At 47.8% G+C, this 23,299-nt stretch overlaps 1 protein-coding gene across 5 annotated transcripts in view; it reads right to left on the bottom strand.

The window, feature by feature from the left end:
* The window catches only part of mctp1a (multiple C2 domains, transmembrane 1a), a 1,185,582-nt gene that overhangs the window by 415,870 nt on the left and 746,413 nt on the right, over positions 1-23,299 (bottom strand). For all 5 annotated transcript variants that reach the window (XM_072516301.1, XM_072516303.1, XM_072516302.1 and 2 more), the window contains 3 exons: positions 5,021-5,123; positions 4,603-4,704; positions 4,305-4,379 (listed from right to left, as the gene is read on the bottom strand). In XM_072516301.1, the coding sequence (XP_072372402.1) occupies positions 4,305-4,379; positions 4,603-4,704; positions 5,021-5,123 (280 nt within the window). The remainder of the gene's footprint in view (positions 1-4,304; positions 4,380-4,602; positions 4,705-5,020; positions 5,124-23,299) is intronic.

The raw sequence follows: 23,299 nt of genomic DNA on the forward strand, positions 1-23,299 counted from the left end.
TAGGACTCATGCGAGTTAGAATTTGGGCAACAGAGTTTTGGGTGAGTTGAGGTTTGCAGAGAATAGAAGCTGATAAGCTGGCCAGGAGGATATTAGAATAATTGAGTTTGGAGTTAATTAAAGCATTTTTGAGGGTTTCAGCAGCAGCTGAGCCGAGGTAGGGGTGCATTTACTGAGCTGAAAAGTAGGCATTGTTGGTGATGGAGAGAAAATGGGGTTGTAAGCTGAACTCAAGATCAAATAGAATGCCAGAAATCCCACATGCGTTCTTTAATACCTTTATCAAATTGCTTTCCTATTTAAAAAAAAATTGTAGACCAGATTTCCTCTACTTGTTACAAGTTTTACAACTAGTTCTTCATCCAAAAAATATATCGGCAAAGATTTCTCTGCACTAAAAATGTTTTTGCTCGCTATCTGTCCAATCTACTAACTTTCCAATTTTAATTCTCTTTAGATAGACTGATCCCTGTGTTCTCCATCCTCTGCATAAAGTGGTTAAATCTAAACTGTTTGTACACCTTTCCACATCCAAGCTTCTGCCCATGTCCCTGGTTTTAGACCTGTGACACATTCAAATATACTTTGAAGCTTTGACTTATCCCTTAAAGATTTTGAACAGCTGATCAATATTCCCCCTCATGGTAAGTAACTCCCATCCTAATCTCATTGTTCACATATCTTTTCTGCATTGTCTCCGAAACGTTGTTTTAACATGACAACTAAAATTATATAAGATACTTCAGTTGTGGCTATACCAATGAATTATTGTCTCCATCAATTTGTGTTCTGTTTGCACTGGCTATCCTCAGAGTCTTAACAAAATACTACAAATGCTAGAAATAAAAAGCAAAAATGTAGGGAACTCTCAGCAGGTTGGGTAGTATCTGTGAGGGCAGAATTTTCATCCCCTCCTGCTGGCGGGGTCTTGTGGTCCTGCCAAAGTCAACAGGGATTTGGATTGGATCACTGCATCCGCCATGGGAAAACTTACAGTGGTGGGGCCAAGAAGTCTCGGTGATGGAGTTAACACTTCTGGTCACTAACCTTTCATCAAAACTGGCCAGCTGAGTAATTCCTGCATTTTCTGTTTTTATCATCCTAGGATCCCATTAGCTTTACTTACTGCTGATGATCCACTGGACTGTTGGTTTCTATATTGTTACAAATATGTTATATTGCAAGTTGATTATTTTTGTTAGGGCCACGAAGAGTCCAGCACGAGTTGTAGAATAGAAAGAAATAACATTTATTTACAATAACATATATATATACACAACAGCAGCAGTAACTCCCTTGCTGCTCACTCCTCTCTAGCTGGTTCCTTACTGGCCAGTTTTATTTATGCAGGGACCTGCTAATGATTTCTCCGCCTCCCTCATTGGGGAAGCCATACTCCCAAAGGATTGTTGATTGCCATTAGTCCCCAGCCAGTGGTAAGCAGGCAGGATATAACAAGTATATTTTAGACTGACTCTTTAATTCAGCTAGAATGGAGGAATGAAGAGAATCTCACAATCAAAGTTCTGCCTGATAACAGGTCGTGTGACTGGATCACCATGGGGTCCAGGTTAGAGGCTATTGAAATGACTGTGCTGGATTTCACATCTGCAACCAACTGGGCTGACTGTGGACAGACTTTCTGTCTCCAAGTTTATAGGCTGTAAGTGATAGAGATCTCACAGGGACAAATGGGTGCAGTTGGTCGGATCGGCTGTGGATCCTCTACAAGCTACCACACAGAACATGGAAGGGAAAATGGTCTCTGGGCAAATAGGTGCATTCTATTTAAAGACTCTAGAAGACTTACCCTGCCGAGACTGGGAGGAGAAATTGATGGAGGAGACCTTACTGCTTGTAGTTGGTTTGGAAATTCTCCAAAAACTGAGGTAAGCACGTTTTAACTGTCCCTCATCATTACAACTCAGTGAAAAAGGGAGCCATGAATCCATTGGAAGTTGGGAATGATACTTTACTGTTCCCTCTCAAGACTGTAATCCTGTGGCGGGCATGCTGTAATGCCTGTGGGGAACCCACAGTGGAAAGTTGCCATTGGCGTGGCGAGAAGATCATGCATGTGGGAATGGCGGTAAAGTTTCAGCCTATGTGTGCAGTGTGGGGTTAGTCACATTAAAATATTAATAACGTCTACCTTTTCTGTTGTTTTTGATATGTGTTACATACTAGGTAGTGTTTAGTTATGATTGCTTTTAGTTTATTTGTTACAGTAGAAGTCTTAAAACTTGAATATTGTCATGCAATATCTTCTATGTTGCTCACTGAGATGTCAAATATCATTTGAAAGGTTATCAACCTCTATGGGGATCAAAAACCATACAGCTATCCTTTAAATAGTCAAATCTGCCACACTTAGCTAAAACCTCATGTTAAGGGGAAAATAGGTGTAAAATGTGAAATAGCTATGCTAGGAACTTGTTCAATATCAATTGTTTTGTACAAATATTAAATTTTAAAGTACAGAGTTTAATCGAGTTAATCACACAGAAAAATATACACCATTCAAATCAGCACAAATATCAATAGGGAATGGGATCAATCCAATAGAATTCGGGGTGGGATTCTGTGCTCCCGAATGTTGACGCCGTCGGAAACGCCGTCTCGTTTCTCGACGACGTCAACACAGTCTCAGAATCAGCAATTCTGGCCCCTACAGGGGGCCAACATGGCACTGGAGCGGTTCACGCCCCCCCCGACGCAACATGGCGCAGGGCTACAGGGGCTGGCGCGGAAGAAAGGAGGCCCCCCCGGGGCCGAGTTCCCGCCGGCTGAGAGCCGGTGTGGACGACGCCGGCGGGACTCGGGGTTTTACGACAGCCGCTCGGCCCATCCCGGGCTGAGAATCGGCGGGGGGGGCCGGCGTCGGGGCGGCGTGGCGCGATTCGCGCCATTCGCGGGGATTCTCCGGCCCGGCCAAGAGCTGACAGAATCCTGCCCTCTATGTTTAGGAATCATTTTTATATAAATGCAGAGTACCCAATTCATTTTTCCAATTAAGGGACAACTTAGCATGGCCAATCCACCTATCCTGCACATCTTTGCGTTGTGGAGGCAAACTCCACACATGCAGTGACTCAGAACCGGGATCGAACCTAGGACCTCGGCGCCGTGAGGCAGCAGGGCTAACCCACTGTGCCACCGTGCTGCCCTATGTTTGAATCATAGAATCATAAAAGAGTTCAGCGCACAAGGAGGCCTTTTTGACCATCAAATCTGTGTTTGTTCATTTGTAGAACTAGCCTGTTAGTTCTACTTCAATGCTTTTTCTTCCAACCCCTCTGTCGTCCCCAAGTTCTCCCTGCTACTCCCACCCCACACTCAGTGGCCTGCGGCATGGGCACCTCGCTGAGACTGAGCCTCTGGTGGGTTCATTGCTGGCAGGTACCACTGCTCCCAGTGGTGCTGTCTTCAATGCAGAACCTCTGGTCTCTGATTGGCCAGCATCACTCAGGGGTTGGGATTCCCACCCCAGGCTCCTTGGCCCATGGGAAAACCCACCACTAGCCTTTTGCGTGCTTGATTACAGTGGTCCTACCAAAGAAGGTGACATGGGATTCCCACTGGCTCACCAACCAGCCAGCGAGATGCCTTTTCCTAGATTAAATGCCTTCTGTTAGTTTCTTTCCACAAGTGCTCCTGAGATTTTGAAGATTTCCAGCATTTTCTGTTTTTACTTGAGATTTCCAGTTTCTGGAGTATTTTACTTTGCTGAACATAATTTAGAGCTCGCTCTCCTTCTGCAACCTAACATTGAGGAAAAAAGCTACAACTATACTTTTAGAATTTTCTACTTTAAATAAGCTTACCATGATAGGTTCACACACCCAATTGTGAGACGGTGCCAAAATGCAAGTGAAGAATACAGCAATATAAAGACTGAAAATTTCAACTGCCTGGCACTACACCAGACAGAAATGCACATGACAACATGACTATAAATTTATGTTTCTTCTGAATAATGCCCAAGCTAAACAGTTGAGAGTTTCTTCTGGTGTATTAGTAGAATTGGGCTAAAAAGTGCAAATGCCAATGTTAAATCTTTCAGGCATTTAATAGTAAACATGCATGTATTGATTTATTTAATTGAATGAGTATAAGCCAGGGCCAAATAGTTATGCAATCCGTTGTACGTCTCCACTGATCAGGTAATACTGACATGAAAGGTAGAGGCTCACATGAACAGTTCCATTGTCAGATTGGGTAATTGAGATTGCTCTTAGAACATGTCTTCAATGATTATTGTGAAAATATTCAAAGGACTATTTTATTGTGTTTAAAAGAAGTACCTCTTTTGAGATTTTCTGCTCTTCTTCAATGTATTTTTGTTCTTTGGGAGTGATTGTTCTGATGCCTGCTCTTATCTGCACGGTATCACAAACAACAAAAAATGTTTCATTCACAGTGTAAAATATTTCCCATGGTAATCTTATGACTGTGAAAACTATTGCAGCACATTTACACCAGCGCTCTACAGAAAAACGATGTTTTATGTAACATAGAATCTCACACAGAATTACTAAAAAGAGTTATACTTGACTAAAAAGAACATGTTAGGCAAGATGAAAAGACAAAGTTAGGACTTACAACATTATAAATCACATCCATTTCAAGATAGATGACCCCCTTTGTTGCCCCTGTCAGATTCTTGTTTTTCAAGACGTAGGCTTTCTGTTCACCATTTTGAATCTGTGGGAAAAGGACATGACAGCCGTCTGTCTCTCAGTCTCTGATGAATACACTCCCCCAGCAACCTTTGACCCCCAGCTGCTGAAACTGACAGAGAACCCAAAACAACTGTGGCAACTCTGACAAGTATCTGTTCATTACCAGCACCAAGTCTGTCAGAAAAATTAACTATCGTGGGATTCAACATAGCTGTGGATTGGGCATGCTCGGATTTTAGCGTTATTACTACAAATCTTGCTTGAAGAATGACAGGCATATAGTCGGGAATTTTATGAAGTAAGAAAAACGAATAATGTGTCAGATGGATAAAACTTACATTTAGCAAAGGTATGGCAACTTTGCCCAGGAAGTCTGCAGACCGATCCCGGTCTTCATCAAAAATTGACACTTCCAGAACTGAATGGATGTCCGTAATGTTGCTAAATGGGAGACAGAGGTAGGGGAGAAAATAGAGAAGACAAATATATAAGTAATGAGTAATAGATATGAACCTTCATAAAAAGATGTAGAAGCAGGCAGAAAAGAAGCAAAGAGCAACAGAGTGAAAAGGCAAATTTAAAGAGAGGAACAAATGAGAAAGATAGAAAAGCTAAATATATAATGAAATAGCAAGGGACAGAAAAAGGACAAAAGGAAAAGATATCCATGTCACAATTCGGAAGTTTGCAATTATATTGTGTCTTTACGCAAACATGTCTGAAGGTGTTGGGAGTGAGGATAGGGAAGGGTAGTGTGGGTGTGAAAAAAATTGATAGAAGGAATAAAAGAATAAACAACAATTGTTTATTAATTGTATGATAATTAAGATAGGCGACAGAAACATGGATTGAAATGGAGGGTTTTTCAAAGGTTAATTGAGAAAGAGAAAAGCAGAGAGGTTGAGGGAGAAAAGTTCAAAGTGGACTCAAGGTTGTGGAGAGCTCTGTCATCAACTGTTGAGCCGGGGGACACAGTAACAGGCTGGGAAGGCTGGCGAACTTCCAGAGATAAGGTGGGGCATGGCATTACCAGAGCTTGGGTATGGATTTTAAAATAAACAAACTTAGGGCCAATTTAGATCAGAGTCTGGGTGTGATGAGTGAACAGGAATTAGTGTGGGGCAGGATACAGAGAGCTGCAGTTGGAATTTATGGAGAGTCAAGGATTAATGACCAGCAGGCAGTTCACTGGAGAAATCGAGTCTCCATGTGACAAAGCTTGGATAAGTGTTTTGGTGGCAGTGAGGATGAGGCAAAGGCAGCAATGCTGCAAAGGTGAAAGTAGTCATGCAGATAGATTGGTTGTGGGCTGACCTTTAGATCCACCAGGATCACACAGTGGTATAAATCTGACTTAGCTAAAGTAAGTGGCTGAAGAATGGATGGAATCCGTGGCAAGGGAACAAGATTTATGGTGGTAACTGAAACAATCAGAGTAAAATTGGATTCATCTGTGGCAACGTTAAGACGGCAATTTGACAACACACAGGTTGAGGCAAGTGGCAGAAAGTGGAGATGGGCCTCAGCATATGGAGGCAGACCCTATGTTGATGAACAACGTTACCATTGGATCAGTGTAGATAAGAAAGAGAAAAAGGCCAAGGATAGATCCCAAGGGAAAACTCCAGTGCAGGATTAAGTGAATGTGCTGAATACAATCAAACAGGCAACAGTAAACTACGTATGGTCATTCCACTAATCCGGATAATTGGGGGGGGGGGGGTGGAAGAGAATAGAATGGTTGGCTATAATTGACGCCTTCAATGCAGCCAAGCGCAAACAAGGAAAAGGAGAATGAACTGCAATGAAAGCAACAAAATGGCAGGTGGAAATTTAAAAATGTGAATATACAGATCCTGAATTTCCACTAGGGTTTCCTGATCAACGGCAGCAATGTTTGAAAAATCTGGAAATCAATATTAACAGTCATTTCGAACATTTCATGCCATCTCTCTGGGGATTCTGCTGATCATTATCTGGAAAAATACTGCAGAAATTCCAGGTGATAAAAGATGATGGGTGGGATTCTCTCAGCCCGTGCCGGGTCGGAGAATCGGCGGATCGTGCGTGATTCACGCGACGCAGCCATGATGCCGGTCCAGCGAATCGCCGCCATTGGCGCCGGCGTGGCGCCGGTTGGGGGCCGCTCTACGCGGCCTCCACGGCGATTCTCTGCCCGGGATTGGCCGAGTGGCCGCCAATAAAAGCCGAGTCCCGCTGGCGCCGTTCACATCTGGTCTTACTCGCGGGACCTCGGCATCCATCCTGTCTGGGGCGGCCTGGTTTTGGGGGGGGGGGGGGAGGGGGGGGGGGGGGAGACAGGTACGACCCGGGGGCGGGGGGTGGGGGTGGGGAGGGGGGTTGGTGGGGGCCTCCACCGTGGCCTCGCCCGCAATCAGGGCCTACCGATCGGCAGGCCGGCCTCTCGTGGTGGGGGCCTCTTTTGCTCCGTGCCGGCTCCTGCAGCCCTACGCCATGTTGCGTCGGGGCCGGCGCGGAGAAGGGAGCTACCGCGCATGCGCGCATTCGCGCTGGTCGCAGTGCGCATGCGCACATGTGCGCCGGTCGCAGCGTTCCTGCACAGACCCGCGGCGCCCATTTGACGCTGGTATCAGCAGCTGGAGCGCCGTGGGTCGCTCCAGTGCCGTGCCGGCCCCCTGTACGGCAGAGGATCGCTACACATAGCGGTCCGATGACGCCTTTGTTAAACTCTCCAGTTTTTACGACGGCGTCAACACTTTGCCTTCAGATGGGAGAATCCCACCCGATTACTTTAAAGTAATAATACTGCAAGAATACTTGGAGCAGATAAGGCCTATAGCAATGCTGTAACAAAGATACACTACTGAACACTTGATTTGTTCAAATGGGGCTGTAGGATTTTCATTGTTTAAGTTTTCATAAGTTTAAGCTGGAACTAAAGTTGAAATTTGGGGCTACTTTAAAGCACATGAAAATGTTTGACAAACAGTTTTTCATTCATTTCAAACATATTGCAGTGATCTGAATCACAATGACACATGACGATTACAAAAATAATACATTGCTCCTCTGTCCTCAAACAAAACAGATTTATTAAACAATATTTCACTGTCAGGACGGACACTAGTTTGCAACCAAAGACCACACAAGAGAGGTTAGAGTGAGGATCCCTTTGCTTGATATTTGTTAATTGGATTGTTTTCTTTGGAGCAGCTCTCTACCCCCAGCTGCCCCAACCATGGCCTCTTTCCCTTCAGAAACATAAAAGAGGGATTTTTGCCACCATTGTGAAGAACAGAATATCAACGGTATTGCAAAAGGAATGAGTCAGCAAGGGATCTTAAAGGGGCAGAACCACCATAACATTTGACGTACATGTTCCATTCAAAGCTTCGACTGAGACTGGGGCCTTCAGACACATATGTGAATTGGCATGCAAACAATTGATTGTCCAACCTCACCATAAATGTTTTAACTTCTCTGTGGATGGAAGCAGACATGACATAACCCTTGTATACCAACATTCCCTGTTTGACAGATGGAACAATATAGCCACATAATTACTTATGTACATAATCAGTGATGTACAATTGAGCAAATCATAGACAATGTGATGACCAGTAAAGCTAATCTTAGTTTGCCTGAACATTCCAACAACCACTGTATTCTCTACCACCACCTCTCCCTATTATCCACATTCGTGGAATGACCATACGTAATTTACTATTGCCTGTATGATTGTATTCAGCACATTCACTCAATCCTGCACTGGAGTTTCCTCTTGGAATCTATCCTTGGCCTCTTCCTCTTTCTTATCTACACTGATTCCACCAGGTACAATGGGTGGGATTCTCCAATAATGGGGCTATGTCCTCCCGACCGTGTGAAAACGGGCGCGAATCACTCTGGACTTTCCTGGAGAAAGTCCAGAGTGATTCTCTGTTTTGAAAGGGGCAAGCAGGGCCTCGGAGTAGTCCTCGCAGCTCCGACTGCCGACACGGGGACCTGCACTTCCGGCCACGGGACCGCACATTCACGGGGCCGCCGTCACAGGTGGACCCACACAGCGGGCCAGCCCCGTAACCCCCCAGATCGCGCACGCCCGCTGATCGGTGGCCCCCCGATTGCGAGCCTGGCCATCCTGGAGGACCCCGGTGACGGATCCCTCTGCCCCCCACCAGGGCGGCCGCGGACTGGGTTTGCAGCGGCTAGTCCGTGCTCCCACCGGGTGGAACCATGAGGGAACTCGGCCAGTTGTCGGCGGAGAATCGCCGCGGGGGGCTCTTTCTATGGCCCCCGACCGGCACCACATCGACCGCGCGCGAGACTGGCGGCGATTCTCCGGCCTGCGGACAATCCCGGTGTAGCGCACAATGACTTACGAGAGAGACGAATAGAGGTGAAGTCGATGAGGCTTTATTAAGCGTGACTTGTTCCCAGCAGTTCAGCAACAGACTGGAGCTGCGGGGAGAAGCCCAGGTACTTATACTCCGCCTTCAGGGCGGAGCTAGGGATCAACAGCCAACCAGGACCTGGGATCTGTCAGCCAATAGCATCACGGCTTCACAGTCCCACATGACCCCTAATGCATACTACCACATTCACCCCTTGTTAAAAAATGAACCTGGCGGGGTGGTGCTTCGCATGGTGGTAGGGGTTTACAAGGCTGGTCCTGGGAGGAGAAAATTTTTGGCACGTCTTTTCAATGCTCTACACTTTGCCCTACATTGGGCTATGTACAGGGTTTGTGAACTATTTACAAAATTCGTAAGAGGAAAAAAGAACATTCTCGTTAAAGTCCACACCATTCTTGTGTTACACCGATGCCATGAGTCAAGCGGGCGGTCTGGTCTTCCTTGTTGATCGCCTCAGCCCCGGTGGTGGTGCAGGTGCTTGTTCCCGCGTTGTCGCCTCCGGGAGCTTTTCGGTGTCTGCTTCAGTTTCACTCCTGGTCGGACATGGGAGGAGGACCGATCCTCCCGGGAAGGGGGCGGTCGCGGGGTGCGCCGGTGGCAGGGAGGGGGTGATCGGTGTCGGGGGGGTGTGCATGTTGCCGGCGGGCGCCAGGTCTCGCAGGGAGACCGTGTCCTGTCGGCCGTCGGGGTACGCCACGTAGGCGTACTGCGGGTTCGCGTGGAGGTGAACCCTCTCGACCAACGGGTCCGACTTGTGCGCCCGCACGTGTTTCCGGAGCAAGATGGGTCCTGGGGCCGCCAGCCAGGTCGGCAGCGACGTTCCGGAGGAGGACTTCCTGGGGAAGACAAGGAGGCGCTCATGAGGCGTTTGGTTAGTGGTGGTACACAGCACCGACCGGATGGAGTGGAGAGCGTCCGGGAGGACCTCCTGCCACCGTGAAACTGGGAGATCTCTGGACTGTAGGGCCAGTAGGACGGTCTTCCAGACCGTGCCGTTCTCCCTCTCTACTTGCCCGTTGCCCCGGGGGTTGTAGCTGGTCGTCCTGCTCGAGGCTATGACCTTGCTGAGCAGGAACTGGCGCAGCTCGCCACGCATGAAGGAGGACCCCCTGTCGCTATGGATATATGCGGGGCAACCGAACAGTGTGAATATAGTGCTCAGGGCTTTAATAACTGTGGCCGCTGTCATGTCGGGGCAGGGGATGGCGAAAGGGAAACAGGAGTACTCGTCCACCACGTTCAGGAAGTATGTGTTTCGGTCGGTGGAGGGGAGGGGCCCTTTGAAATCCAGACTGAGGCGTTCAAAGACGCGGGAAGCCTTGATCAGGTGCGCTCTATCTGGCCTGAAAAAATGCGGTTTGCACTCAGCGCAGATGTGGCAGTTCCTGGTGACAGTACGGCCCTCCTCCACGGAGTAGGGGAGGTTGTGGGACTTTATAAAATGGTAGAACCGAGTGACCCCCGGGTGGCAGAGGTCCTCGTGGAGGGTTTGGAGACGGTTTATTTGTGCGTTGGCACATGTGCCGCAGGACAGGGCATCGGACGGCTCGTTCAGCTTTCCGGGTCGGTACAAGATCTCGTAGTTGAAGGTGGAGAGCTCGATCCTCCACCTGAAGATCTTGTCATTTTTAATTTTGCCCCGCTGTGCATTATCGAACATGAAAGCTACCGACCATTGGTCAGTGAGGAGAGTGAATCTCCTGCTGGCCAGGTAATGCCTCCAATGTCGCTTCAACTATGGCTTGGGCTTCCTTTTCCACTGAGGAGTGGCGGATTTCTGAGGCGTGGAGGGTTCGGGAGAAGGCGGCCACGGGTCTGCCCGCTTGGTTAAGGGTGGCCGCTAGAGCTACATCGGAGGCGTCGCTCTCGACCTGGAAGGGGAGGGACTCGTCGATGGCGCGCATCGTGGCCTCTGCGATATCCGCTTTGATGCGGCTGAAGGCCTGGCGAGCCTCTGTCGACAGGGGGAAGGTAGTAGTCTGTATTAGTGGGCGGGCCTTGTCTGCATACTGGGGGACCCACTGGGCGTAATATGAAAAAAAACCCAGGCATCGTTTCAGGGCTTTGGAGCAGTGGGGAAGGGGAAATTCCATAAGGGGGCGCATGCGTTCGGGGTCGGGGCCTATTATCCCATTGCGCACTACGTATCCCAGGATGGCCAGCCGGTTTGTGCTAAACACGCACTTGTCCTCGTTGTATGTGAGGTTCAAGGCGTTTGCGGTCTGGAGGAATTTTTGGAGGTTGGCGTCGTGGTCCTGCTGATTGTGGCCGCAGATGGTTACGTTGTCGAGATATGGGAACGTGGCCTGTAACCCGTGTTGATCAACCATTCGGTCCATCTCCCGTTGGAAGACTGAGACCCCGTTTGTGACGCCAAATGGGACCCTTAGGAAGTGGTATAGTCGCCCATCTGCCTCGAAGGCTGTGTACTTGCGGTCACTTGGGCGGATGGGGAGCTGGTGATAGGCGGACTTGAGGTCCACGGTGGAGAAGACCTTATATTGGGCAATCCGATTGACCATGTCGGATATGCGGGGGAGAGGGTACGCATCTAGCTGTGTGTACCTGTTGATGGTCTGGCTATAGTCTATGACCATCCTTTGCTTCTCCCTGGTCTTTACTACTACCACCTGTGCTCTCCAGGGACTATTGCTGGCCTGGATTATGCCTTCCTTCAGCAACCGCTGGACTTCGGACCGGATAAATGTCCGGTCCTGGGCGCTGTACCGTCTGCTCCTGGTGGCGACGGGTTTGCAATCCGGGGTGAGGTTTGCAAACAAGGATGGCGGTTCAACTTTGAGGGTTGCGAGGCGGCAGATAGTGAGTGGGGGTATTGGGCCGCCGAATTGAAACGTTAGGCTCTGCAGGTTGCACTGGAAATCTAATCCCAGTAATGTGGGCGCGCAGAGTTGGGGGAGGACGTAGAGCCTGTAGTTTTTAAACTCCCTCCCTTGCACCGTTAGGGTCACTATGCAGAACCCTTTGATCTCTACGGAGTGGGATCCTGCAGCTAGGGAAATCTTTTGCGTACTGGGACGGATGGTCAAAAAACAGCGTCTTACCGTGTCGGGGTGGATGAAGCTTTCGGTGCTCCCGGAGTCGATCAGGCATGGTGTCTCGTGTCCATTGATCAGCACCGTTGTTGTCGTCGTCTGGAGCGTCCGGGGCCGTGCTTGATCCAGCGTCACCGAGGCCAGATGTGGTCGTAGTGTCTCAGCGTCTTCTTCGGACCCCGTGGAGCCGTCGATGCTGGGGTCCATTGTTGTCATCCAAGATGGCGGCATCCATGAATCGCACGCGGCCGGGGGTGGACAAAATGGCCGCCCCCACGGATCGCACATGGTCGGGGGTGGACAAAATGGCCGCCCCCATGCATCGGCTTAACTAATCTATGTTTACAGCAATCTTGGACTGAATTTAATGGTTGTGATAGTGACCACATTCACAAGTTGGAGAGCTGTTGGCTATCCTACCGTGGCCAATTTCGGGAGCCTCAACAGGATGAAATCCTAATCAGGCACTAAGCTGTCTGCTACCAGGGTTCCTGAAGCCTTTAGGGGAAGAATCTCACCTCTAAGAGCTGTCAGAGGCTAGCAGCTCTTCAGACACAGTACCGGGTGCCAAGAACAAAGATGGACGTCTCAGAGGGCAGGTAAGTGGGGCAACCTCATCAGGGCCAATCAGGCAGGTTCCAGTCAGGTTGGGGGGGGGGGGGGGGGGGGGCAATGTGAGGGCAGACAGGGTCTTTGGCAAGGTGGCTTTTAGTGTCGGTGCGGCCCTCCATTGGGCACAGGGTTTCCGTCATAGGGCCACACCTCTCCTGATCTGCAGGAAGGCCGCCAACGTTTATTGGGTGGCCTATCCATGTGGCTTGGGCCTACCCCCCCACCACTAGTAGAATATTGACGATAGCAAGAAGGTGCCCGATCTAAAGTTTTGAAGTGGCAATCCGGGCAGAAAGGCTGTCCTCAATATTCCCCACCCTAATGTAATCAGGGAAAGTCAGAAAGGCAAACTGGCTCTCTGCCCCATGCCTTCTGGCCTGATTAAATGGCCTCTCTACATGCTCCTGAGCAGAGGTGCTGGAGCATTAGGCATTAAGTTCTGCCTCATAGACTTTTTCATATATATGGTTTCCTGCCACTTCACATTAATTTTCTTACCTATTTTCTGTGCTCATTTTATAGTCTTGCAATTTTTTTCCAGGCCTCTTTGCAGATTCTTTGAGTGGTGGTGCAACTGTTTTGTTATGTATCCTTGCATTTCTTGCCTCCATTCTGTTAGACTGTAGTGCATTGAAGTGCCTGTCTCTTTAACATAATACAGCAGAGGAGGTTCACCTTACCCTGGGGACCAATTGGGACTAAGAATGGGTGATCACCCCAGAGGGTGGAGTGTCCTCCAGGGCGGAATACATCGGGGAGCCATGTAGTAAAAATGTAAAGGCTCTGTGCTGCTCCCGGGCAGCGAGGCCAGTGGCCTCTGTGCCATTGTTCCTTGTTTTTTAAAAAATATATATTTTTTAATTCTCCTCCTTTTTCACACTTTCTCCCAAATTTACACCCAACAATAAACAATAATCAGTAACGAATGTAATGTCAATCCCCATATCAATAACAATGATCCCATCCTCCCACCAAACCCCAGACTTTGGCCCGCATGTTAACACAAACAAATGACAAAAAGGAATCAGGAATCACCCATAGTCGCCACCATTGTTCCTTGTTATTAATACACTCCTTTGCTCACATGAAGAGCCTCTGCCTCGTCGCTGCCAAGCCACCACATTGACGACGAGGATAACACCGATCACAGGGCCACAGCCAACCTGTGAGTATTCGGTTAAGTTGAAGTTTGAAGGAAAGAAAGGCTCACTCGAATGTCTATTGGATGAATAGATAGTGTCAGACCCTGAGGAATAGACACAGAGCAAACCAGAATCGGTTAGGATTGTCAGACGTTTGGGACAATACAGAAAACAAGAAAACAAAGAGAAAATAACCCTCTGATGCAAGAGCTGTGTTCTCGAGTTTAAGAAAAAGGGAACTGAAGTTAAAAGGGAAAAACAAAGAGAGAGCCCAGGGAGCGGTGTCAAAAGTAAAAAAGAAATAAATGTCACAAGGAACTGCAGAACCTGTCTCAAAAGCATGGGAAAGTGAAGAGGCTGAAGCTCTAGGCTCCCCATCTGAGCAGAGCCTGTGGTGGTGAGGGGGTCCGGGAAGTGAGCCCTACACATGTGGACTGCAGGCGATGAGGGTGTGAGGTTTTTGGGAGCGAGACCTTCAACTGTTCAGAAATAAGAAAAAAAAGTTTTAAATACAGTCCTGTGCATTTTGAGTACTGAATCCATTGGTGAAACTGACAAAACAAACTGCACATCGGGAAAAAACTGACTGTATTTGGTAGCTGAGAGGCTTAGAAGAGCTGTGGAAATCGTGGAGCGAGATTTTTCAAGAAAAGTGAAACAATTTAGAAGGGTGTTCATCAGAGGAGCTACAGGTTCCCGCCAAAACTACTGAAGCATGGGAAAGCACAGACAGAGAGAGGAACAGCAGCTGTGAGCAAATGAAAAAGGTCTTGACAGTCTTAAAGCGGCAATGCATTTAAAGTTGTACAATATTAATGCAACAATCACCAGAAGAAACAAAGGACAAGGGATAGGAAAGTCAGAGAAGAACCCCGGATAGAGAGTAACTTCAAAAATGGACTCCGTGGGCAACGGTGGAGCTCAAAGGAGGTAATAAGTCCTCAAGCAAGAGGCAACTAAGAAAGGCCGGACTCAGAATAATCAGTAAAAGAAACCCCAGAGAGGGTAGAGTAATGGTCCACCTCAAGCCTGGAGTGGGGGTTGGGGGGGCATGAAAGGGTACAGAGAACATCCAGGAAGTGGACAACAAAACACCTTAAAGGGTTAATTGAAGAGCTGTAGTAGTCGACAGTTGTGGACTGTTGTACAACTGGAGACTCAGTTGTATTCCATCCCTTTGTACCGTTCCTTGGAAGTTTTGGCAAATAAACAATAGAGCTGTAATCACTCCGAAAGTAAGTCAAGCCACAGCAGAAGGAGAGCTAACAGCGAAGAGAAAAAGAGTTGGATAAACTCAACCAAAAGCAGCAGCAAGTAGAAAACGTGTTAAAAGTGTATGACCCTGATCTGAAGGAGAAGCAGCCGAGCTGCATTAAATTCAAGAAAGAAAACAAGCACTATGCCAAAGGTGGAAGTGGCTAGGAAATTTATCAAGGCCAGTCAGAAACAGTACAACATTCACCAGCCAGTGGTAAGGGAACTACAGTTAGAGCCAGAAGAAAGAAAAGGGGGTTGAGAGAAAAAGCACAAGCAGAACAACAGGGGTTATAGAATGGAACACGAGTAGAGCCAAGGAAGTCCCAACACTGACGTATGAGGAGAGATTGAATCGGTTAGGATTGTATTCTCTGGAGTTCAGAAGGATGAGAGGGAATCTCATAGAGACGTATAAAATTCTAACAGGACTAGACAGGGTAGATGCGGGGAAGATGTTCCCAATGGTAGGTGTTATTATATTACTCTTTAGTAATATATCGTTACTCTTTGCTTCGCAGTCCAGAATGGTCTGATGGCGTGATTATAAATAAACCACCAATCTCTAACTTAAAGCAAAACTGATTTATTGAATAACGATTGATTAATATTGAGTTTGCACACTCTGCAGAACTATAACTAGTAATCAAGTAATCTATATTTAAGTAATAACTAATTTAAACTATATGTGCTGCTTCTATCTATTCTTAACTATGCTGTGAGTATCTCTCTTACACTCTACTGTCTAGAAGAACACCCAAGATCCCCTGAGTTCTTATATTTATAGTGGGAACTAGTGGTGCCCTCTAGTAGTTGTGTTATACTGAGATGTAATAATTAACCCTTTGCTCGTCTACATATATACATATCACTACATCCCCCTTTTGTTTTTAAATTTCTTTCTGATGTGTAACAAAAGGAAAATTGTAGAATATTATAACAAAACATAGCAAAATGAGTAACGATCACAAAGTTCACTGTAAACTATTTACAAATTCAGTCTATCAGGTTTTCTTCTTCTTCTCGTGGATCTTCTTAATGCACGAGGAGGTGATGTTGAAATTTTTACAGCTCTTTGCGTGTCATCACAAACTTGAGCGTTGGTTGGAGTATCACGAAAAATACTCTCATGAAGTTGTAAGTCTGGAAAGATGTAGTTGTGTAGCTTAATTATTTGAAGTGCTCGACGATTTCTTCGAAGTATGTTTCCTTCATCTGTCTGAACTATGTACGAACGTGGTACTGCTTGTCTGATGATTCTGGCAGGAGCAAACCAACCTCCATCAGGTATCTTGATCCTGACGGTATCATCTGGAAGCAATGAGTTCAGAGTGGTAGTATGCTGATCATAGTACATTCTCTGCTGCTGTTTCATTTTCTGTATCACAGGCAGATGATCTGGATTTGGAAGAGGTATTGATGGTAATGTTGTTCCCAAATCTCTATTCATTAGCATCTGTGCAGGTGATAGTCCAGTTGAAAGAGGAGTTGCTCTGTAGGATAGTAGCGCAAGATTGATGTCTGACAACGAATCCAAAGCTTTGTTCATAAGTTGTTTAATTATATGCACTCCTTTTTCTACTTCCCCGTTCGACTACGGGTATTGTAGACTTGACGTTATATGAGCAAAGTTGTAAAGTCGTGATAACTCGGCCCAGTCATTGCTGTCGAAACACGGGCCCATTGTCTGACATGACAGTGGTAGGTATTCCATGTCTGGCATAAGTTTCTTTACTTTCCTTGGTGACAGATTTGGATGTTAGATCTGGTAACCTCATGACCTCCGGATAATTCGAGTCATAGTCGATTATCAGAACCTAATCATGACCAATGCAGTGAAATAGGTCTATACCAACTTTGACCCATGGAGATGTTTCTAAGGCATGTTGCTGTAGTTTCTCCTTGCTTTGCGCGGGTTGAAACATCTGACACGTCTCACATCCAAGTACCACGTCAGTGATGTCTCGATTAATACCTGGCCATTATACTGCGTGTCTTATCCTTCGCTTGCACTTTTCAATGCCGAGGTGACCTTCATGAATTTGGGTGAGAATCATTGGTCGGAGAGACAGTGGTAGGACTATCCGGTCGAGTTGAAGCAACAATCCATCCACGATTGTCAAATCGTCCTGAACATTTCTGTATTGAGAACAATGCCCATTCGGCCACCCATTGTTGATATGGTAAATGACGCGTTGCAGCATTGCGTCCTTCTTTGTCTCGTCTCGATGAGGTTGATCTTTTGATCCAAGGCTGGAAAATCTTCTGCACACAGCTGTACTTGAGATTCTACAAGCTGTATGAACTAAAAAGGTTCACTTTCTGAAGTGATGAATCATGATAACGCATCTGCTATTATCAGGTCTTTCCCAGGTATATAGAACATACAGTGCCGAAGGAGGCCATTCGGCCCATCGAGTCTGCACCGACCCACTTAAGCCCTCACTTCCACCCCATCCCCGCAACCCAATAACCCCTCCCAATCGTTTTGGTCACTAAGGGCAATTTATCATGGCCAATCCACCTAACCTGCACTGTGGGAGGAAACCAGAGCACCCGGAGGAAACTCACGCAGACATGGGGAGAATTTATAGGTGAGGTTGAAGTTGTATCTTCTGAGCTTCATCAAAAGTCTCTGGAGTTGCGGAGTCATGTCGTTGAGATCCTTCTGTATTATATGCACCAACGGTCTGTGATCCGTTTCTACAGTGAAAGTGGGGAGTCCATAGACATAGTCATGTATCTTTAATATGCCGGTTAGGAGTCCAAGACACTCTTTTCAATCTGAGTATATCGACATTCTGTTGGTGTCATTTGCTTTGGATGCATATGCAACCGGTACACAAGATGAGCTGTCACCTTTTTGAAACAGTACTGCCCCTATTTTGTCCTGATTCGCATCAGTCAAAATATTTGTCTCTCTGGTCGGATTGAAAAATGCTAGAAGAGGTGCAGTTGTTAGTTGTGCTTTTAAATCAAGCCATTCTTTTTGATGGCCAGTTGTCCATTCGAATGTGGTTGACTTTTTGATCAAATTTCTAAGAGCTGTTGTTCTGGTTAGGTATAACTTTGCCTAAAAAATTTACAATACTTAGAAAACGTAGTGCTGCATTTTTGTCCTCTGGGACTTTCATTCCCTGAATGGCTGCAATCTTGTCAGTGTCAGGTCGCACACCATGTTCAGAAATCTGGGGCGTCATTCTCCGACCCCCCAGCGGGTCGGAGAATGGCCGTTGGCCACCGTGAATCCCGCCCCCGCCGGTTGCCGAAGTCTCCGGCACCGGATATTCGGCGGGGGCGGGAATCGGGCTGCGCCGGTTGGCGGGCCCCCCCGCTGGATTCTCCGGCCCGGATGGGCCGAAGTCCCGCCGATAAATTGCCTGTCCCGCCGGCGTGGATTAAACCACCTTTTGAACGGCGGGACAAGGCGGCGTGGGCGGGCTCCGGGGTCCTGGGGGGGGGCGCGGGGCGATCTGGCCCCGGGGGGTGCCCCCACGGTGGCCTGGCCCGCGATCGGGGGCCACCGATCCGCGGGCGGGCCTGTGGCATGGGGGCACTCTTTCCCTTCCGCCTCCGCCACGGTCTCCACTCCCTCCACTGCGCATGCGCGGGAAACTGTCAGCGGCCGCTGACGCTCCCGCGCATGTGCCGCCCCGAGATGTCATTTCCGCGCCAGCTGGCAGGGCAACAAAGGCCGTTTCCGCCAGCTGGCGGGGCGGAAATTCCTCCGGCGTCGGCCTAGCCCCTCAATGTTGGGGCTCGGCCCCCAAAGGTGCGGAGCATTCCGCACCTTTGGGGCGGCGCGATGCCTGTCTGATTGGCACCGTTTTGGGCGCCAGTCGGTGGACATCGTGCCGTTTCGGGAGAATTTTGCCCCTGGTCTCCAAGGAACTTGAGCGTGGAAGTGCCAAAACTACACTTGGATTGGTTCAGCTTTAGACCACACTTGTGTATGCGTTGAAAAACTTTTTTCAGTCTTGAAAGATGTTCTTCCTTTGTTGATGACTATATGATAATGTTGTCAACGTAGACACGATCACCTTCTATGCCCTCAATCATCTGTTCCATAATGTGGTGGAAGATTTCAGATGCAGACATTATTCCGAAAGGCATTCTGTTAAAAGCAAAATCTGCCAAAAGGTGTGTTGAAGGTGCATACCTTTCCACTTGATACATCCAATTGCATTTGCCAGGAACCTTGCGATGCATCTAATTTGGTGAAGATCCGTGCATTAGCCATCTCGCGAGTGATCTCCTCTCGTTTGGGAATGGGATAGTGTTCCCTCATGATATTCTTGTTGAGATCCTTGGGGTCTATACATATCCGTAAAGATTTCTTCACGCAAACAATCAAACTGACCCAGTCAGTTGGTTCAGTGACTCTTGAAATTATTCCTTGTTGTTGTAGCCTTTCTAATTCAAGTTTTAATCTTTCTCTGAGTGGAGCAGGAATTCTCGTCGGAGGATGTACCACAGGTTTGGCATCTGTCCTTAACAGGATTTTGGACCTGAATGGAAGAGTACCCATGCCTTCAAAGACGTCTGGATATTGGTTTAGTATACCTTGGATATCATCATGCGGTAAGGGTTGAGATGAAGTTGCAGTATAAATTTGCTGTATTAGGTGTAACTCCTTGCAAGCTTGTTCACCTAAGAGGGCTGATTTATCTGACTTGACAATCTTGAATCTTGGTGAAGTTTCAATATCATTGTTGGAAACTATCAAATAGCCATGATCCAATAGATGAGATTGAATTGCCATTGTAGTCTTTTAATCTACAGGCTGCTGGAAGTATTTTAGGGCTTTGCTTCAGCTTTGTGAGATCAAGCTTTGTAAGCAAATAGGCAGAAGTGCCTGTATCCAACTTGAATTTAATTGGACAGTCGTTTACTTTTAAGACAGTGTTCCATTCTGATCTGAATTCATGGAGTTTATTAATTTAAGCGGTGATGTTACTTCAGTGGTGTTATCAAATTTTTCTATGATTCCTATAAATGGCGGGATTCTCCGAACCCCCGCCGCGTCGGAGAATCCCCGGGGGGGGGCGGCGTGAATCCCGCCCCGCCACTCCAACGCCGGCTGCCGTATTCTCCGGCGCCGGTTTTCGGGCGGGGGTGGGGTTTACGCCGCACCAGTCGGGGGCTTTGGCAGCGGCCCCCCCGGCAATTTTCCGGGCCCCAATGGGACGAGCGGCTGCCCGTTTTTGGCCAGTCCCGCCGGCATGAAACGGACAAGGTCCATCACGGCGGGACCTGGCTTGTCGGCCATATAGCGGGGTCCTCAGGCGGGTGGATCCGGGCCCGGGGGGGGCGCCACGGTGGCCTAGACTGCGATCGGGGCCCACCAATCTGCGGGCGGACCTGTATCGTGGCGGCACTCTTTCCCTCCGCGCCGGCCTCTGTAGGGCTCCGCCATGGCCGGCGCAGAGAAGAACCCCGCTGCGCATGCGCAGGAACACGGCGGCGGTTCTGTGCATGCGCAGGACTACGGCGGCCCTTCGGCACCGGTTGGCATGGCGCCAACCCCTCGGGGGCCGGCCTAGCCCCCGGAAGTGCGGAGGATTCCCCAACTTCCGGGTGGCCCGACGTGGGAGTGGTTCGCGCCGTTCTTGGCGCTGGCGTCGGGCCATCATGCCAAGTGCGGGAGAATACGGCCCAATGTGTTTTCCAGAGAGTAACCATTTGTATCTGTTGAAAAATTCTGTACAAAATCTTCTTCCTCAGATTCAACACTTCGTACATTAATCTGACTTGTATTGGACTTTGCAGATTTAAATGCGAGCGAAGATCTGCACTGCGCAGAAAAATAGTTTAATTTGCCACATTGTGAGTATTGATTTCCTCTGGCTGGGCATTTTTCTTGAAAGTGGGAGGTTCCACATCTTGAAGACGTCATTACATTGACGTCATCACGCATGACACTTCTTCACGCATGCTCAGATCGGCTTTCGTCCGTCTCGCATCTTTTTGCAAAGTGCGCATGTGCAGGGTTAGAATGCGCACGTATAAGATGGCTGCCACTGAAAGGTGCATCTTCTTCATCTGCGACACTGCCTTAACACACTCTACCTCGTGGTGAATCTGCGCGCCCTTTTCACAGAGATAATACTCTTGGTATTGATTTTTTTGATTGCTGATGAACACGACACATTTCAATCGCGATTTCTAGAGTTAGATCCTTTTGCCTAAGTAATCCTTCTCTAAGTTTTTCATCATTTGTGCCAAAGACTATTTGGTGTCTAATCATGGAATCTATCAGTACGGTGAAGTTACAAGATTGTGCTAGCAGTCTCAGATCAGTAACAAAGCAGTTAATCGATTCACCCTTATTTTGCAATCTCTTGTTCAAAATAAAACGCTCAAACATTTAATTAGTTTGTATTTTACAATGGCTATCAAATTTTGCAAGAATGACATCAAACTTTGTTTTATCTTATTCTGTGTGTACTGGAAGGAATTGTAGATCTCAGGGGCATGTGGACCAGCCATAGTTAGGAGCAGAGCAATTTTACGAGCATCGGTAGCATTATTCAAACGGAAGCCTCTCAGTGGAATTGCTGCTTGAACAAACGGCAGTTTACATTTAGGTTACCGGTGATCCATAAATGTCGAGAAGCTTGAGCTTTATCCATCGATCCTGGATTCGTCAAAGTTCTGCAGGTTCAGGTTGGTGATTTGCAAGTCGAATAGCTTCTCAGTTTTTTCTTTTTTCTCGTGCTAGTTTATTTACGCTAGCTAGTTTCTGCAGGCAATCACCTGGTACCATGTTATATTACTTTTTGATAATATATCGTTACGCTTTGCTTCTCAATCCAGAATGGTCAGATGGTGTGATTATAAATAAACCACCAATCTCTAACTTAAAGAAAAACTGATTTATTGAATAACGATTGATTAATATTGAGTCCGCATACTCCACAGAACTATAACTCGTAATCAAGTAATCTATATTTAAGTAATAAACAATTTAAACTACATGTGCTGTTTCTAAACATAGAACACAGAACTTACAGTGCAGAAGGAGGCCATTCAGACCTTCGAGTCTGCACCGACCCACTTAAGCCCTTACTTCCATCCTATCCCCATAACCCAATAACCTCTCCTAACCTTTTTTTGGTCACTAAAAGCAATTTATCATGGCCAATCAACCTAACCTGCACATCTTTGGACTGTGGAGGAAACCAGAGCACCTGGAGGGAACCCACGCATACACGGGGAGAACGTGCAGACTCCACATAGACAGTGACCCAGCGGGGAATCAAACCTGGGACCCTGGTGCTGTGAAGGCACAGTGCTATCCACTTGTGCTACCATGCTGCCCAATTCTATCTATTCTTAATTATGCTGTCTACGGTCTAGATCCCCTGAGTTCTTACATTAATAGTGGGAACTCCTGGTGACCTCTAGTGGTTGTATTATACTGTGATGTAATAATTAACCCTTTACTTGTCTACATATATATATATCATTACAGGTGTATCCAGAACCAGCGGTCACAGTCTGAGGATACAGGGTAAACCATTTCGGACAGAGGTGAGGAGAGATTTCTTCACCCAGAGAGTGGTCGGCCTAGTGAATTTGGTACCAGAGGAAGTAGTTGAGGCCAAAACATTGTCGGCCGGATTTTCCATTCCTGAGACTAAGTGTTGACGGTGGTGCAGCATTCGGGGAGTTCAACCATACCGGCCGCCATGGCCGGGGTCCATGCGCACTGAGGCCACCAGCTACCCACACCCTGGGTTACATGCGTCAACCATCTAATACTGGGCATTTTCAGTTCCCCCCCCCGCATCAGGAGAAGGCCACACACAACCGTCGTGAGTGGGAGAAGACTGGAGGGGGACCGTCGGACATGCGGTTCCTCATGGTAGCAAAACAAAGGGCCCTGGATGCAGTTGGTGGTCCCGAAGAAAGGGCAGTCGCCGGGGCGGAGGTTGGCATTAGGCGAGGAAGGGAGACCCCGCTGTGTTGTGGATCTCCATTGCACGTGTGTCACCCTCACTCACCACCACCCCCTCACCCACCACCATCACCACCCCCACACCAACTACCACCCCCATCCTTACACCCAGCTCTCCCCACATCCCCCCACTCCCCCGCGGCCCGCGATGCAATCAGGCATCTTGCCTTGTGTCATTCAGGAGCTGTTGGTGACGGAA

The sequence above is a fragment of the Scyliorhinus torazame genome, chromosome 9, assembly GCF_047496885.1.
Source record: "Scyliorhinus torazame isolate Kashiwa2021f chromosome 9, sScyTor2.1, whole genome shotgun sequence".
Taxonomy (NCBI): domain Eukaryota; kingdom Metazoa; phylum Chordata; class Chondrichthyes; order Carcharhiniformes; family Scyliorhinidae; genus Scyliorhinus; species Scyliorhinus torazame.